Genomic DNA, 16,829 nt, shown 5'->3' on the forward strand with positions numbered 1-16,829 from the left:
TGAGTGATACCCATGGACTGAAAATCAGTTGGTGTGTGAAAACCACTGTCTTGGCTACAGCAGCAATAATATGGGATACTAACTCCTCCATGCTTGGTCACTTCAATAACACACTCCTGGCTTGACAACCAACCTTGGTGGACCCTAGAATCCAAACTTCAACAGCTTTCCATGGTGCTTGCTTGGCAGTTCTGGGGCAAGAGTGGATCACTGAACTGCTAGCTCCTTTCTTCTTGTGGGAAATTGTGTTTGGTTTTCTTTTCCATGGGGGGTATGTACAGTGATTAGCTTCTGTCTAGAGTTCTCAAACCTTTACTTTGACCCACAGTAGAAACCTATTGTGTATTTCACAGACAAGGATGTATAACAATCTATTTAGCTGTAATGAAAGTATTTGGCAAACTGCTCATGGTCGTCACTTGTGATTTGCTTGGATATTGTAAATTCTGTTTTGTGAATTGAAGGAAGTGCTCATGGTGACCCACTAAGCTGATTTCTAGGTTTGTTGATGTTCCTGCTGCAGTTCGGATGACACTGCCATAGAAGGTAGAATAAGCTGTAACCTGGGCTAGACGTTGAGTTTCTCTGTGTTGTGCCAATCTGCCTGAGCAACATGAAATCCTACCTCTCCATGTCTGCTTTTTTGAACTAATCCCATTCAGGGGACAGCTTGGGAAGAATGAGTCTGGCCTCTCAAAGCCTCTTACTGAATATTCTACTTTCTCAACTTCTTAGACAAAAACCTTGGCAACTACTGCTGTGCCTAGAGAGACCTGCATGCTCCCAGCTCATAACTCTTCTTTCTCTGCGGCACAGTTTCTGTCTCCCAAGGGTAGCCTTGACAGACATGTTTGTTGGCTTTTTAGCCTCCTGTTTCCTGTTTGAATAGCTCCTCTAATGAGACCCTAACAAACACAGTTCTTAAAGCCTTCAGGAACACTGCAGGATGATGATGATGATGATGATGATGATGATGATGATGATGATGGCCAACTTCCATCCTTCCCTCCCTCACTTCCTTCTTTCCTTTCTTTATATATATATATATATATAGATAGATAGATAGATAGATAGATAGATAGATAGATAGATAGATAGTATCAATCTGCAATCCAGGCTGGCCTAGAACCTACCATGTAGCCCAGGCTGGACTTAAACTTGAGGTAATCCTCCTGCCTCACTCTCCCAGGATGTGTTATTTGCAGTTAAGTGTGTACTAGCAATCTGAACTCAGATCTGCCTGATTTTCTATAATAACTGGAGGTTTGGGGTAAGTGAACCCCAATAGCATCAGCTGGTGGCACACTGGAGAGTGAGACATACATGTTTACCTCACAGTCTTCAGAAGGCCCCATGTCCTAAGAATTCTTCTTTCTTTCTTTCTTTCTTTCTTTCTTTCTTTCTTTCTTTCTTTCTTTCTTTCTTTCTTTCTTTCTTTCTTTCTTTCTCTTTCCTTCCTTCCTTCCTTCCTTCCTTCCTTCCTTCCTTCCTTCCTTCCTTCCTTCCTTCCTTCCTTTCTTTCTTTCTTTCTTTCTTTCTTTCTTTCTTTCTTTCTTTCTTTCTTTCTTTCTTTCTTCTTTTGAGACAAGGTTTCTCTTTGTAGTTCTGGCTGTCCTGGAACTCACTCTATAGACCAAGCTGGCCTCCAACTCCCAGAGATTTACCTGCCTCTGCCCCCTGAGTGTTGGCATTAAAGACATGCGCCATCACCGCCTGGCAAGAATTTTCTTAAAAGGTCCAAATTCTTGTTTTCCAAATTCCTCAGCTCCTCATTAGGAAACAACCCATGGCTATGACACTCACTTGACTCAACCTTTCCCATTTTCTCACGCTATTGACTTAGAAGGCCGTCTACACTCAGATACATATATGTAGACTTGAGGCCCAAGCTCCTTGTTTATGGACTCAGGGAGGCCATAAACATAATGAGCATTGTTGAAGCTCTGTCTTGTACGCAATATGTGCCATAAATTGCATATACAAGTATTGTTATGATTTAAAAGACATACATCCAGGGGCTGCAGAGCTGACTCAGCAGTTAAGAGAGCATACTGCTCTTGCAGAGGACCAAATATGGTTCCTAACACTCACACTGAGTGGCTTGCAACTGCTTATAACTCCAGCTCTAGGGAAAGGCAACCTCTCTGGCCTCACCTGCACACCTCCCTCTCCCCACCAACACAGACACATTCATACACAAAATTAAAAATAAAAAAAGAATGTTCAAAAGTAAATATCCATCTAAAGCTCTAGCAGTCACAGTAAAGACGCACATCATTATGAGTTCTCTTAGAGATTGAAGTACTTTGGAGAACTGTATCTTGAGACCTGCATTTATGATCTTTTGTCAATGAGCCCTGGACTAGTTATTGAATTGTTTCAATATTTGTATTTAAAGATATAACTTATTTATAAGACAAATTAAATCAAAGGCGTTAAATGGGAGGGTCATTTCAGGGATTTCTAGTGTAGACACAGAAAGTAAAGTAAGTCACAAGGGTGTCAAATCCTCACGAAGGACAACAAAGATCCTTTTCTAACCTGGGTGGCGGTGGCGCACGCCTTTAATCCCAGCACTTGGGAGGCAGAGGCAGGTGGATCTCTGTGAGTTCAAGGCCAGCCTGGGCTACAGACTGAGATCCAGGACAGGCACCAAAAACTACCCGGAGAAACCTTGTCTCGAAAAATCAAAAAAAAAAAAAAAAAAAAAAAAAAGACAAACCCAAGAAATCAGGGAGTCACAGTGAGTGTGGGAAGTCAAAACTGAACTTCAGTGAAAGGTATGCCTGTTGCTGGTGTACCGTCTGCTGTGGAGGGCCCTGTGTGGAGTATCTTCAGTTTGGATCCCCTCCCCAGAGCCTTCGTAGGGAGAAGGAACCTAGAGAAAAGTTAACTGGATCTCCACCATATCAGGGTCAGAACCCTGACAACTGTACATTTGCAGACTTAGTGCAAGTACTGGAGAATCTACTTCCTCCAGGCTCTCCTGATGTCACAGTTCCTCAGATACTCAAAATTAGAATTTTAGTTGAATTAAATTAGACCATTTACGAATGTTAACCTAGAATGACTTTCCCCATGGGCTCACCCAGAATCAGAATGCCGGATAATAGACTGTCCAGCCCTCACCCCTCATCACTCTTGGAGGGCCAGCCTTTGATCCCTTGGAGTCAGGGAGACACTGATGTTTAAACCTTAGGGATATCGAGATAAAAGCAGTGGTTTGGGGAACCTCCTTTGGAGACTTCTGGCGGACACTCGGAGACTAAATAAATTTGAAAGCTGATAGGAGAAATGAGGTTGTGGATGAGGCTTCTGAACAATGCTAACAGATAATCTTTAGCAGATACTTTAAAATCCCAATTTGTTTCTCAGGCTACTATTGGTGTCAAGAAGCCATTTTACGGAGTGGCTTGTCATCTGGACACCAGATGTTCTGGAGTCAAACAAAGTCTAGGGATAACTCATTTTCATCTTCTTTGGAAAAACTTAGATGCACAGTGATTTCTCTCTCTAGTCAGACAACTAATGTTCTATATCATGCGATTTTTACGTAGTTCTCATGACATTAACCCACATTTACTGCTACAGCCAGCTCCTATTCCGGATGATAGACTACTGTGAGCAAAGCATCGTGTAGGAACTGTGGGGCATAACAAAATCAGTGCGATATGAAAGCTGGCTGTGAGAAGATTTTAGACGTTTCTTTTGATGACTTGGAGAGAAGAGAGCATGAAGAGCTGTAGAGAAAAGGAAGTCGAGGGATGCACAGTGCTGTTTAGGTTAAAGACTCACTTAACGATTGCACAGACCAAAGGGATCCGGCTGTTTATTTGGCTTTTTCAAGATCGATGGTATGCCCTAGAGCCTCCGCCCCTCTGTTTAAGTTCCCCTCTCCTTGGAAGCTTCCGGCTCTACTCTGTCCAAAGCCCTTTTTGCCTGTGTGTCATGTTACATCAGCAGGCTGCCGGCCACACAAGACTTGGCCAGAATAGAAAATCCTGTATTTCCTTGGGAGGAAAAAAAATTCCTCCCATTTGTTTCCAGCTATTGTGAGTAATTTTTTCATTACCTCAAGGTCCCTCCTTTCTAGATGTTAATTGTGGGACGAGTTGCCAGTTTTTATAATGGTTAATTTGTGTTTGAGGATTAATTTTTTTTTTAAATAAGGCACCTCACAAAGATGAACACAATACTGGAGGGGAAGGAAGAAATACAAAGAGAGAAATGAGGCCAAGGAAAAAGAAGGATGGGGAAAAGGCAAGATGAACTAGTAATGAACTCAGCCGTAACTTGTCATACCATACATTTTAGGTTCTTAAGGAAGACACTTTGAGTCCCCGGCATGGTGTTCCTATCTCCACTTCCTGCTTCAGTCACTGTGCTGCTCAGAAGGCCCAAAGTGGCCCTGAGGTGATGCTGAGAGATTCAGGTCTGGACCTACCTTGGATACGGAAAGAAAGCTTGGGTCAGAGCTGCTTATTTGATTCTTACTTTAGGCAGGCCCTGACCAGATCCCCAGCCATCCGTTGCTATGGGAACTTTCTCTACAACCCAGCTCAGCTGGTGGGTGCAGGTATCTTCTCCTAGTGTCCCCTACACAGGAAGCATTTGTAGGACTTGGAGCACATTCTGTGCACTCGGCACACACACACACACACACACACACACACACACACACACACACACAGACAGAGCTGCCATTTGTAATTCTTTGAGACCTTTGAGTGGAGGCAAATAGATCTGATATGCTTAATTTCTCAAACAGACTACCTCAGCTTCTTACAAATATTGGAAGTAGTCTTTAGGAGTGCCGAGCTGAATTTGTCCCCTGACCTGTAGATTTGACCCCTGACCATGATAAATTAAGTGGATAAAACAAGGATGGAATATTCTGTAAAATTAGGTTGCTTTTCCTACAATAGAACGCCCCTCCCTCTTTCAAAAATATGTGCTTGTATGGTGGTGAGGTTTGTGCAATGAAGGAGAAGTATGCAGAAAGATCTACATCAGCTTGCTAGTGTTAGTAAATATTGACAACCGAATGGGATGGGTAAGTAGGCAAAAGGTTAGAAGTGAGGGGGAGAGGCCTCTTCTTTCAATGAGAAATTGCTATTAGCTAAAATAACAATTAGTAGCAATGTTATTTCTACCAGTAAGCATGCAAAGCATGTATACCAGTAATTGCAGTGTTTGGAATGATAAGGCAGGAGCATAAACTCAATGGCAGCCTTAGTTTCAGTCCAGCCTGGGCTACAGAGTGAGACTCTGTTTCCAAGAACAACCAAAGAAGGCATCACATAGGCTTATAGAGACACAGCTAACCAGTGGAAACTGTTTGTTTTGAGCAGCACATCATGCAGCGAATTCAGAGACTTCAGGCTGAGTGGGTTGTGGAAGTCGACACCTTCTTGAGTAAGACGCCCTATGGGTACCGGACCTTCTCGAATATCATCAGCACTCTTAACCCCGAAGCTAAACGACACCTGGTCCTTGCCTGCCACTATGACTCCAAGTATTTCCCTGGATGGAACAGCAGAGTGTTCGTGGGAGCCACAGATTCAGCTGTGCCATGCGCAATGATGTTGGAGCTAGCTCGTGCCTTAGACAAGAAACTCCATTCCTTGAAGGTATCTGCTTTCTTTTTGTTGACTCCTAAGATAAAAAAAAAAAAATCAGCAGCAACTTTGTGAATTCTAGAACCCTTGGAGGGGAAGGTCATTTGGAAACCAAAACTTTGGGGTACAATTTAAAATAATTTGTTAAAAAAAATATGAGATCAAAGGAGTGGTATTTGGAAGATGCCATGCTTTGAAATGTCTGCCATGGGCAATAATTCACAGATAGATGATAGTGTGTTCATTAACTGAAATCTTAGACTTGAATATATATTCAATTGAACATAACATTTCTTTGCAAAAAATGAAGCAAAAGGAAGGATGTAGCAGGCTTAAGTGTGGGGATTGTGTTTTATAGTGAGCAGTGCTTATTTCTCCTTGTTTACACAGCCGTGATACATCACACAACCTTCTGCGGGGAGAGAGGGTGGCTCTGGAGTTGGGGAGGGCTGCGGGGGATCTTCTCCAGCATGTGGGTAATTCAGACATACCGAGATGAAAAACACAAGACAGAAATGTGTTATTGTTGCATCTGCGGATCAGGGCTTAGTTTTACACAGCATAGCAGAGCTTTTGTTACGCCCGAAGCTCAGAGTGCTTCTGGGACTCTCCGATTTTATTTCAGCCTCTGTGCTCTTAAGGGTGTCTTGGGGGAAAGTGCTAAACTAGATGAAGACATTTTATTCTGATACTGTTCATAACAGTAAACACGGCAAAGTGAGTACAAAAACTTTGTTCACAGGCAACAAATGCTTCCCCGCTACCCTGGGCATTATGAAGGATCCAGCCTTTGATACAATTCGAGTAAAGAAATGAAAGGTTTATCTTGTAATGGAAGTAATAGAGATATTTGGTTCTGTTTTTGCTGGATATGCAGAACCTGAAGAAAGCAAGGATTGTTTATACCCTCTTAATACCCTTTCCACATTTTATTTTGTTGTCTGAACCTTCTATACTGCCTTTGTCCTGCCCTGTCCTGCTTTGAACTGTTAACTATCTCTAGCTATGAGTGAAGGAATCCATAAGCAGATGTGCCATTTTAATTTTTTGTATGTGTATTTCTAACAGAAAGACATGGAATGAACGAGGTGTGACTTAAAGGCATAGTTCTGCTGGGCACAAATGTTTCTCTTAGTGACCCACTTGGCCTTCTTTCCACACAGCACACACCTGCTTTTGGTATGAGAAATGGAAAGGGCCACGGTGGGCGTTGTGGTATATTTCTGTAATCCCAGCTCTTGTGAGGCTGAGGTAGGAGGATTGCCATCACTTGGAGGCCATCCTGGACTACATAATAAGTTCCAGGTGAGCTAGGGCTACATAGTGAGACCCTGTCCAGCAAAAGTAACAATAATTATAATAGTAGTACCAGTGATAACAAAAAGAAAAGAAATAGAAAGGACTGGATTGTTGAATGGGAATCCTCATTTAATTATTTGAGTCAATGTATACCTTCTCTGAATTACCTTTTCTATTAGAGGTAAGTGGTGATGTGAGCAATTTTTTAGAATGGGCTGATTTTGAATGCAAACTGTAACAGATTTATTTATGGCCTATTTCAACTGAATTTGTGGCATGTACATTCTTTAGCTGTCATAAATTGGGCAAGTGGTGGTGGGAAGTGGTCTGGATAGTAGACGGAATTACTGTTCCAGCTCTCTGCAGTCCTTCCTGCCCATTTCCAGTTATAGGACAGTCATCAGATATTGACATCTTGTACCTTTGCTGTGGCTCCCACTGTGGCCAGTTACACGTCCATGTCCCTTGATTATGAACTTCTTCATCTCTTGGTCTTGAACAATGAGATGGTGGGGTGTGAGGTGGGGATGTGCTTGTCGTCCCCAGGAGATCCAGAAGCTGAGATGAACCTCATGTGGAACAGTGAGGTCTTCAGGTTTTCTTCCATCTCTGGCACCAGGAAACTGGCAGCAGACACAGGACTGGAGGATCTTTCTCCAGAGAGTGCAGACGCCACAGTCAAGGATGCCAAGGGGGGACATTTGGCAATCTTACACGAGCACGTTGAATAGACACCAGATTGCTCTGAAATGACTGCAGTAGAGCCAACCAATGTGTGTCTCCAGTGAACATTTTAGTACCGTGTTCTTCAATACAAATGAACACCAGGTGTGGCCCGATATTGGAGAACAGTTTCCACGGGGGAAGAAAGCAAGAAAAACTAATTATGCAAAATTGAAACATGAAGTTTGAGGCAATAGAATAGAGCAGGGGGGCAGAAGATCTCTAGACACTACTTAAAAATCCTTAGAGATGCGAGCATTTACATTCATGAAACAAAACAGAGTATTCAGTAACAGAGTAATCACACCACAGCAAAGAGAGAGATCTTGGAAATTTTAAATTAAAAGTACTATTTTCAAAAAGACATTAAGAACACAGGGTTCTGAAGTAGAGGAAATACCTTTTCTAGAAAGAAGGAAAAAACAAAACAAAATAAAATGATGATGAGTTCTTTTGTGGGATCATTCCAGGTCATATAAAAAGGAGTAAGAATGAATATGACACTGGACTTCTCGATAGGAATCTTGGGAGCTACAAAACAATGATAATTATGCCTTAAAATTTTTAAAAATTCATTTGCCACATGAAATCACAGAATGAAGACCTTTTTAAAACATGTGTAAAATATCAGTCATTTTCATTCTTTTTTTTTTTTTTTTTTTTTTTTTTTTTTTTTGGTTTTTCGAGACAGGGTTTCTCTGTGTAGCTTTGCACCTTTCCTGGGACTCACTTGGTAGCCCAGGCTGGCCTCGAACTCACAGAGATCCGCCTGGCTCTGCCTCCCGAGTGCTGGGATTAAAGGCGTGCACCACCACCGCCCGGCAGTCATTTTCATTCTTATGCACTGTTTCATTTTAGAAGTGCTATCTAAATTCGCTCTAAAAAAATTAATGTTAAAAAAAAACCCCAGGAAACCACAGAAGATAAAGTCCTGGGGTTGTAGGTACTGGAGAAGAAGAGAGAGAGGCTCCAGGGTGGTGGGTAAAAGGTGACCAGAGCAAGCGAGCAGCAGGCGAGTGAGCCTCAGAGCAAGCGAGCAGCAGGCCAGTGAACCTCAGGGCAAGCGAGCATCCAGCTCAGGCTGGATGGACCAAGCAGAGGGCGAAGGCTCTGGGAAGTGTGCATCGATACAAAATAAAACCAGCTTGACTGATGAAGATCAAAAGTATTCAAGATGCTTGACAGTGTAACTGTTCTGCCCATCTGGCCGTCTTTGTGTAGAAACAGGGAAGACAGAGGGAGGAGCCTCCCAGTCAGTGGCTTTTGCTCTGAGTAACTGCTAGGGAGAGTGTTGCCGTCAATTCACCTGGGGGAAGATTATCGATAGTGCAATTCCAGGAGTACAAGGAATTGACTTTTTTTTTTGTTTGTTTTTTCAAGACAGGGTTTCTCTGTGTAGCTTTGCGCCTTTCCTGGAACTTACTCTGTAGCCCAGGCTGGCCTTGAACTCACAGAGATCCGCCTGCCTCTGCCTCCTGAGTGCTGGGATTAAAGGCATGCGCCACCACTGCCCGGCCCAAGGAGTTGACTTTTGACAATTATGTCTGTTTTAAAAACTTGTGGCATGTGTTACATACGTGTGTGTGTGTGTGTGTGTGTGTGTGTGTGTGTGTGTGTGCACATGTGTGTGAGGTGTCGATTAAACATCTGTGTGGAGGTGTTAATTTGCCAACTGATACATTGGTCTGGAGATGAGATATGAGAACACACACACACACACACACACACACACACACACACACACACACACACACTATTCAGAATAGGTATCAAAGGGATAGATACTAGCAGAGATGAGAAGAGAACCAGGGAGCAAGTCCCAGTGCTCTTTGATATTAAGAGGGAAGAGACATGAAGGATGTCTGGGTCTGTTCACTCTCAGACTGAGTATCTCACACTCTTCCTTTCCCCTAGCTGCAGTTCCTTAACTCGCCCATCCTTACTCCCATGCAGTGGCCTTGATTTCCTCTTATCAGTATCATTAGATGCCAATCACTCTACATATGCACTAAATTCCATCTCCTGACTGAGGGAGGAAGAAGGTGGTGTCCTAGGAGGCAGATGGAAGAATTTCACCCAGGATGGAGTGACAGCTATGCTGGATGGGGTCAGTAAGTCAAGAATGGTGAAGACTAAGAGTTGACCTTTGGGTTTAGCAACGTACGGGTCCTAGGTGTTCTTGACAAGATCAGTTTCAGAAGATGGAGGATAGGAAGCCTGAAGGGATAGGCTTAAGAACAGAACTCACAGAAAGCCTGGGGGACATGATTCAGTTGGTAGAGTACTTGCCTTGCATTCAATCCCCAGCATTAAAAAAAAAAAAAAAAAAAAAGTGGACCAGAAGCACAGGACTCTGACACAGTGCAAATACAGAACTCTTCCAACAAGTTTTTCTATGAATAGGGGGAAAGGTCAACAGTTAGTGGAGATAGTAAGCCCGCAGCAATATCCAGCAAAGACAGAAAACTTGATGTAGGAGGAGTAGCGTTTGTTAAAGCAATGCCCTATAGCAGACGAGAGGAGATGGGATTTAGTCCGGATGTGGAGAGATTGGTGTCTAATTGGACTGGCAAGGAGAAGTCAAGGCCATCACTTGGGAGTGAGGATGGGTGAAGTGGGGAAGATTAGGGAAATACTCAGACTGAGAGTGAACGGACCCAGACAGTACATATGACTTCTAGTAAACACAAAAGGCGATAGCAAAATTTCTGGTCATGGATTTTTTTTTTATCACCCCTGAGACAGGGTTTCACTGTATAACAGTCTTAGATGTCCTGGAACTAGCTTTGTAGACCAGGCTGGCCTGAAACTCAAAGACATTGACCTGCCTCTGCCTCCCAAGCGGTGGGATTAAAGGCGTACACCACCACTGTCTGACTTCTGGTCACGGATTTTAAGCTAGCAACTGGCATGGTTGTTTATTTTGTTTTGGCCAAGTTCAGCATCTTGAGAATAGTCACAGAATAGGTAGAGACTGGTACTGCATATGATTATTATTATTTTTCCAGGAAACTGGGACTATGGAGAGGCAAAGGAGTGATAGTGTATATAATATATAAGGGAAGGATTGGAATGATTGCCAGACATTTGGCCAAACATGGAATAAATAGGGTTGTTATGGGAGTATAGTTGTGGAGAGGTGAGATTAAGTGAGTTTGGAGATTCTGGTGAGATTGAAGGATTTAGGTATTTGAATACCCAAAGGATTGATCTGTACAGGAGAGTCATGGCCAGACAATAACAAATGTAAACCTTTTTAGTTGGCTCAAGTACTGTTTCTCTCACAAAGCCTTTCTTGATGACCCCAAGGACTCCATCTCTCGTCTCTCCCGATCTTCAGTGGATGGATGAATGTTTTATACTTGAGCTCCTTGGCATATTACATATCATGCTTATGGATTTGTTTTCTCTCTCCTAACTCACCCCATGTATAGGCCCTGAAGAAAAATACTCTATTTTGTTTCTGTCCCGATGTCATTCCTAGAGTAGACTCTTGAACTAAAATTCAGTAACACATTCGGACTTCAGTAAGGTGAAAAGAAGGTACCCAGTTGCTTTAGGTTGGGTATCCAGGAAGCACCTTCCCAGGTGGGACATCATTTGATGAGCATTCAGGTCAGTGAGTAGGGAGTGGCCTTGGCTCACAAGGAGAGGGATGAAAAGGGATTAGGAAGTGAGCAATGGAGCCGCTGTGCAGGTTTTACCGCAGCCTCAGCCAACCTCTGGGCAGCTGTGGAGGCGGTAGCCCTGTAGAGAGGTCCCTGTGACTGAAGAAGGTAGTCATGGGATATAGGGCACTCCCCGGAGGTGCAGCCCAGAAGAGGCTGCAGCTAGGGCAACACATGCACCGGAACGGGAGCTCTGTGGCATGCTACCACGTTCATTACAGCAGCCCCACGGTCTGTGTTCTAGGGTGTAAGACCAAATGTAAGACATTTAGCTTTAGAAGGAGTGGGATTCGCGTGGTATGACGATGTTTGGAGCGGAAATGGTGTGAAGTAACTTTTGGCATCTCTTCTCTTGCTTGGACATCTTCGCTTCATGGAACATCTTTTTGTTCAGTTACTAGGAAAGAATGTGGGTTTTTAATTGACTGTAGCATTTTTGCCCTTTATCCACCCCCCCCCCCCCCCCACACTGATGATCACCATGAACCCATCTTGAAGATACAGTGTTCATAGATATCTCTAAGACAATCCCAGGTCAATATGTCCTCACTAAGTGCTTTTTTTTTTTTTTTTTTTTTTTTTTTTTTAATATAGTCTGGGATTCTGTGATTGGTTGGAGTTAAGAGTTTCCGTTGGTTTTGTTTTATTTTTCACATTGTTCTTTTTTACCAGGATGTCTCTGGTTCCAAGCCAGATCTCTCGCTCCGGCTCATTTTCTTTGATGGAGAAGAGGCTTTTCTTCACTGGTCTCCTCAAGATTCTCTGTACGGCTCTCGGCACTTGGCCCAGAAGATGGCCTCCACCCCACACCCTCCCGGATCGAGAAGCACTAACCAACTGCATGGAATGGTTAGTTTCAGTCACCTTGGCTCCCTAGCTCCGTCCCTGTCTCCAGAGGAGAGACCGCCAAGACCAAGTAAAGGCCTAAAAGTGCCACGAAATCCTCGGAGCACTGTTTATTGTAGAACATTCCTTGGCAAGCACTGGATTTTTGAGGAATCCCAGAGCTAAAAAGAATGATTCTGTGTGAGAAGCTGTTTGGCTGGGCTTAATTAAAATGATGTGAGAATCGGGTTGAAGAGCCATTGGATTCAGTATGAGAGCTCCCCCCGCCATACTGTGTGGTATGGAGAGGGAAAGCCTCTTTCAGGCAGAGGAGGACCGGAACCCCAGGGAAGGGAGCACAGAGGGCTGAGTGAGGAATTTCCCATGCGTTGAAAGCAGTATAGTGACTGCAGTATGGATGTTCAGTTTGATGTGGTAGGCTGATTTGGCATTTTTGATATGAGAGAAGAGACATTTTAAGGCTGCCTTAAAATCCCGCTGCTATTACTAAGTAGTGGGTTCAGCATCCAACCTCAATTCATCCTCATTCTGTGCTCTGCCAGTAAATCCTCTCCTGTGACTCTCTTCCCATACTTGATCTTCAACTTGTCACTAATCCTCACTGACCCCAGCTTAGGACCTTGTTCTACACTTGGGACCTCCTTCCTCCCAGGGTTCTCCACAAATCCCTGACACTCTCCCTGACTCCTCTGCTCTGCCTGCATGCATCCTGTTGTTTCTCATGTTACCGGCCTTCACCCTATGAATCAAATGAACAATCAATGTCGTCTATGAGTTTCCCTAACACTCCTCATGTGAACATGACTTTCTCAGGTACATTGACAGTTTGCCATAGGTCAAAGACATGCAGTCAGGACTCCTTCACTTGTGTCTGAGTGGCTCAAAAGGGTTCAGGAAAAGGAGGAGAGACCTAGATAACTACTAGTTATTTATCCATCCAGATATATGATCCACAGTGATGGAAAGGACCATTTACTTCTCAGACAGAGACTTATCCAATCTCATGAATATGTTCCTATTTCAAACAAGCAGTTTTTCAAATGAATGAATATCAGTTATATGTGTGTGTGTATGTATATATCACTTGTGCATTCTGTGTCTTTGGAATCGTGAAGTCTGAAAATATTTATTCAGTATATGGTAGGTTTCACTCTAGGTAGTTACCCACACATTATTTCACTTATCTAAATCAGGAGGACTTAATCTAGGATGTGGTCTTCAGGGAGTCCTCAAGCTCGCTGATGTTTTACGGCTCAAATAAGCTAACGAACACTGGTTTAATATGGAAGGTTATAATCAGGAGACCTTAGAGAGCAGCTGGGTTGTTGAGCACCTTGTTTGCTACACAAGGAAATGGCGAACCAGCAGCATGATGTATACAGTTTCCTTTGGAGGAATTTTTCTTGCATGCTGCATGAGTCACAGCTTCTGTCCACATGCACCCCTATCATTACAGATTAAAGTTAAGATGCCTAACTATAATGGCACAGAAGATCAGACATGCTTGAACTCCCATCTGAAAGCAAAGCAAATATATCCTTTTTCAATTCATGAAATATGCGTCAAACCTGCCTTTCTGACCTGTCCTTAGTTATGTCCATTGGGTGTATAATACATCACCATTTATCCGTGTTGCATAAGCAAGATCTAAAAAGTTCTCTAAAATAGTTAGCAAATAATGTTACTAAACTCTTGGTTCATTTATATAGCTCTCCGTGTGATTTTCAGGTATTAAAATTATTTAGTTTTGACTGTTTTCCTCTATTAATGGTTCTAAAACATTCTTTGATGACCATGATTAAGTAATATTTTTTCTTCCTTAGGATCTGCTGGTCTTACTAGATTTAATTGGAGCTGCAAATCCAACATTTCCCAACTTTTTCCCCAAGACCACCAGGTGGTTTAATAGACTCCAAGCAATTGGTAAGCACCGCAGTTATTAAAGAACAAAATGTTGTTTCTTCCTACTGAAAAGCAGTAGGCTTTAAAATTCAGAATTTATGATTTAAGTGTGCTCTTTAAATAGTTAACACACTTGGCTGGCTTTTGTCTTACCCTACCAATTAGTTTATTGTTCTTAATTCGTCAACAGGCCTGATTTATTTTCCTGCATGGAATTCTATTTTGAAATGCAAACATCAAAACACTACATTTCTAGATTCTTAGAAATGATGTCAAAAGATACTCTTGAATTTAATTTTCCATCTCTTTTTGTCTCCTATTTTCTTCCTTTGTCTTATTTTCGAGGACTCTGTGTGCTTCCCTTCTTTCCTTTTCCAAAGTGTACATATCAAAAATTGTACCTTATTGAGATTGAAATCCACTGTGCTGTTCTCCTTCATGGGATTTGCATCTTTAACTATGTCTTTAATTGTATAAGAAAAAAATGTACCCTATGGTTAAGGAAATATAAATATTGATAAATAAGAATATTATTTTGGTTGGTAGTTGGGGCTTTCTCAATGTTCTTTTTTTAATAGTATTTTTTATTTTATAATTACCTTAATTTCACATATCAGCCACAGATTCCCCCCTCCTCCCTCCTCCCATCCCCCAGTTCTTCCCCCCAACCCACCCCCCATTCCCACCTTCTCCAAGGCAAGGTCTCCCCTGGGGAGTCAGCCCAGCCTGGTAGACTCAGCTGAGGCAGGTTCAGTCCCCTCCTCCCTACACCAAGGCTGGGCTGGCTTTTTGGAGGCTGGGGCCTATGCTGGGACACTTTGCTCAATGTTCTTACAATCTCACTACACATGCTTGCTTACTAGTTGGTACAGTTTTACCCTTGTAAATTTAACAATCACAAAAATGAACAGCTATCCTAGAGAGTCCTTTTTCCTTGTTTTATAATCTCATGATCTCTTATCATCTTGTAACAAACAGCACATGGGTTATGAATATGTTACAAGATAACTAGAGTGATGGGTTATGTAGGTCAGTGGTTCTCAAACTTTAGTGCAAATCAGAATCCCCCAAGGGCATGCTAAGGCATAGATTACAGGGCTGTATCCCAGAAATTCTGATTTATTAAACCTGAGATAGTACCAGCTAATTTGCATCTCTTAAGTCAGTCCCAGGTGGTCACTGATCAGGAACCACACCTTGGAAATCACTGATATAGGTCACAGTAGCTGTCTTTTCCCCAGAGTGGCCAGTTGATATACTTCATCCTACTCTCTTTGAATACTCCACTTTTAAGGCCAACATCCCTCTGTAGGTATTCCCCATGCACCTTCTGGACCTGTTTGCATCTGCACCTGACTTTTCCCAACACCTTTGACTCATTTTCTCCTTCTCAATCTCTTACTGTTCTGTTGAGCTTCTACCCTTAAAGAGGTCCTCACCAGCAAAGCCAGAGTCACGTGTGACTCCTTGTCTCTAATCTCTACTCCAAAGTATACATAGGTGACGCCTAGACACTTACTGTCATAGATATGGCTGTGTTCGCTGATATGTGTCTAAAGAAGAATTCCATGTGTGGTAAGATTTCAAGCTCCCTAAATAAGGATGTATTCTGAGATGCGATCAGATAAAACTAGATGTTCATCTACTGTCTGGTTGTTGTCTGCAGAACAAGAACTCTATGAATTGGGTTTGCTCAAGGATCATTCTTTGGAGAGGAAGTATTTCCAGAATTTTGGCTATGGAAATATTATCCAGGATGACCATATTCCATTTTTAAGAAAAGGTAAACTGTGTGTGTATTATTGTGCATGTGCATTTTCCCTTCTGTGCCTACTATATTTATTGTATTTTATGTGCATTTTGAAATTTTAAAACAACATCATTTACACATTCTTTTTTTATCTTTTATTTTTGTTATATGTTAATTGTACAAGTGTGTTTCATTATGACATTTTCATGTATGTATAAATGTAGTTTGATCATATTCATTTCCTTTTGCCCTCTCTTGTCCCTTCCCTCTTTTGTAACTCCCTTCCCCTTTTCCAGTTAATCTCCCTTCCCCTTTCATGTATTTTTGAATGACCCAGTGGGTTTTGTTAGGGTTTCTTACAAGAGAGAGGATGAGGGGTTATTTGTAGGCATCTTACCAGTACCTACACCACTGATGTATATGTCTCTCCCTCCCCTAGCAACCACTGTAAATATGTGTAAGTCCTGAGAGAGGGGTGAGACCTCTTGGGATCTTCCATCTTCCATGACGTGATGTTGTGGGCTCAATCTTAGGAAGATCTTGTAATGGTCACAGATGTTGTGAGCTCAAGAGTGCAGTGGCCACGCCGTGCTTGCATTTCATACCATTCTCCCATCCTCCCTCTGTTTCTGCCAACCTTTCCACCCCTCATCTTTGATGCTCACTGAGCCTTAGATGATAGAGATGTCTAATTGATGGCTTAATGTTCAACAGTCATTTATTCTCCTCATCTTAACCAGTTATGGGTCTCTGCAGTTATGGTTGCCTAATGCAAAAAGAACCTCCCTGTGCCCCCAAACTTTATTTAGCTACCTGGTGCCATTAAATAGCTTTGTTTGTTTGTTTTGAGACAGGGTTTCTCTGTGTAGCTTTGGAGCCTTTCCTGGAACTCACCCTGTAGATCAGGCTGGCCTTGAACTCACAGAGATCCGCCTGCCTCTGCCTCCCGAGTGCTGGGATTAAAGGCATGCGCCACTGCCACCCGGCCAAATAGCTTTTCTTTAAAGGTGAAGGTTTCCAGGT

At 42.6% G+C, this 16,829-nt stretch overlaps 1 protein-coding gene across 1 annotated transcript in view; it reads left to right on the forward strand.

The window, feature by feature from the left end:
- Positions 1 to 16,829, forward strand: part of Qpct (glutaminyl-peptide cyclotransferase) — a 30,680-nt gene that overhangs the window by 10,704 nt on the left and 3,147 nt on the right. The window contains exons 3-6 of the mRNA XM_052746330.1: positions 5,352 to 5,630; positions 11,981 to 12,157; positions 13,978 to 14,077; positions 15,723 to 15,839. Of these exons, the coding sequence (XP_052602290.1) occupies positions 5,352 to 5,630; positions 11,981 to 12,157; positions 13,978 to 14,077; positions 15,723 to 15,839 (673 nt within the window). The remainder of the gene's footprint in view (positions 1 to 5,351; positions 5,631 to 11,980; positions 12,158 to 13,977; positions 14,078 to 15,722; positions 15,840 to 16,829) is intronic.

This window comes from Peromyscus californicus, unplaced genomic scaffold, assembly GCF_007827085.1.
Source record: "Peromyscus californicus insignis strain IS unplaced genomic scaffold, ASM782708v3 Scaffold_1__1_contigs__length_55948999, whole genome shotgun sequence".
Lineage (NCBI taxonomy): Eukaryota > Metazoa > Chordata > Mammalia > Rodentia > Cricetidae > Peromyscus > Peromyscus californicus.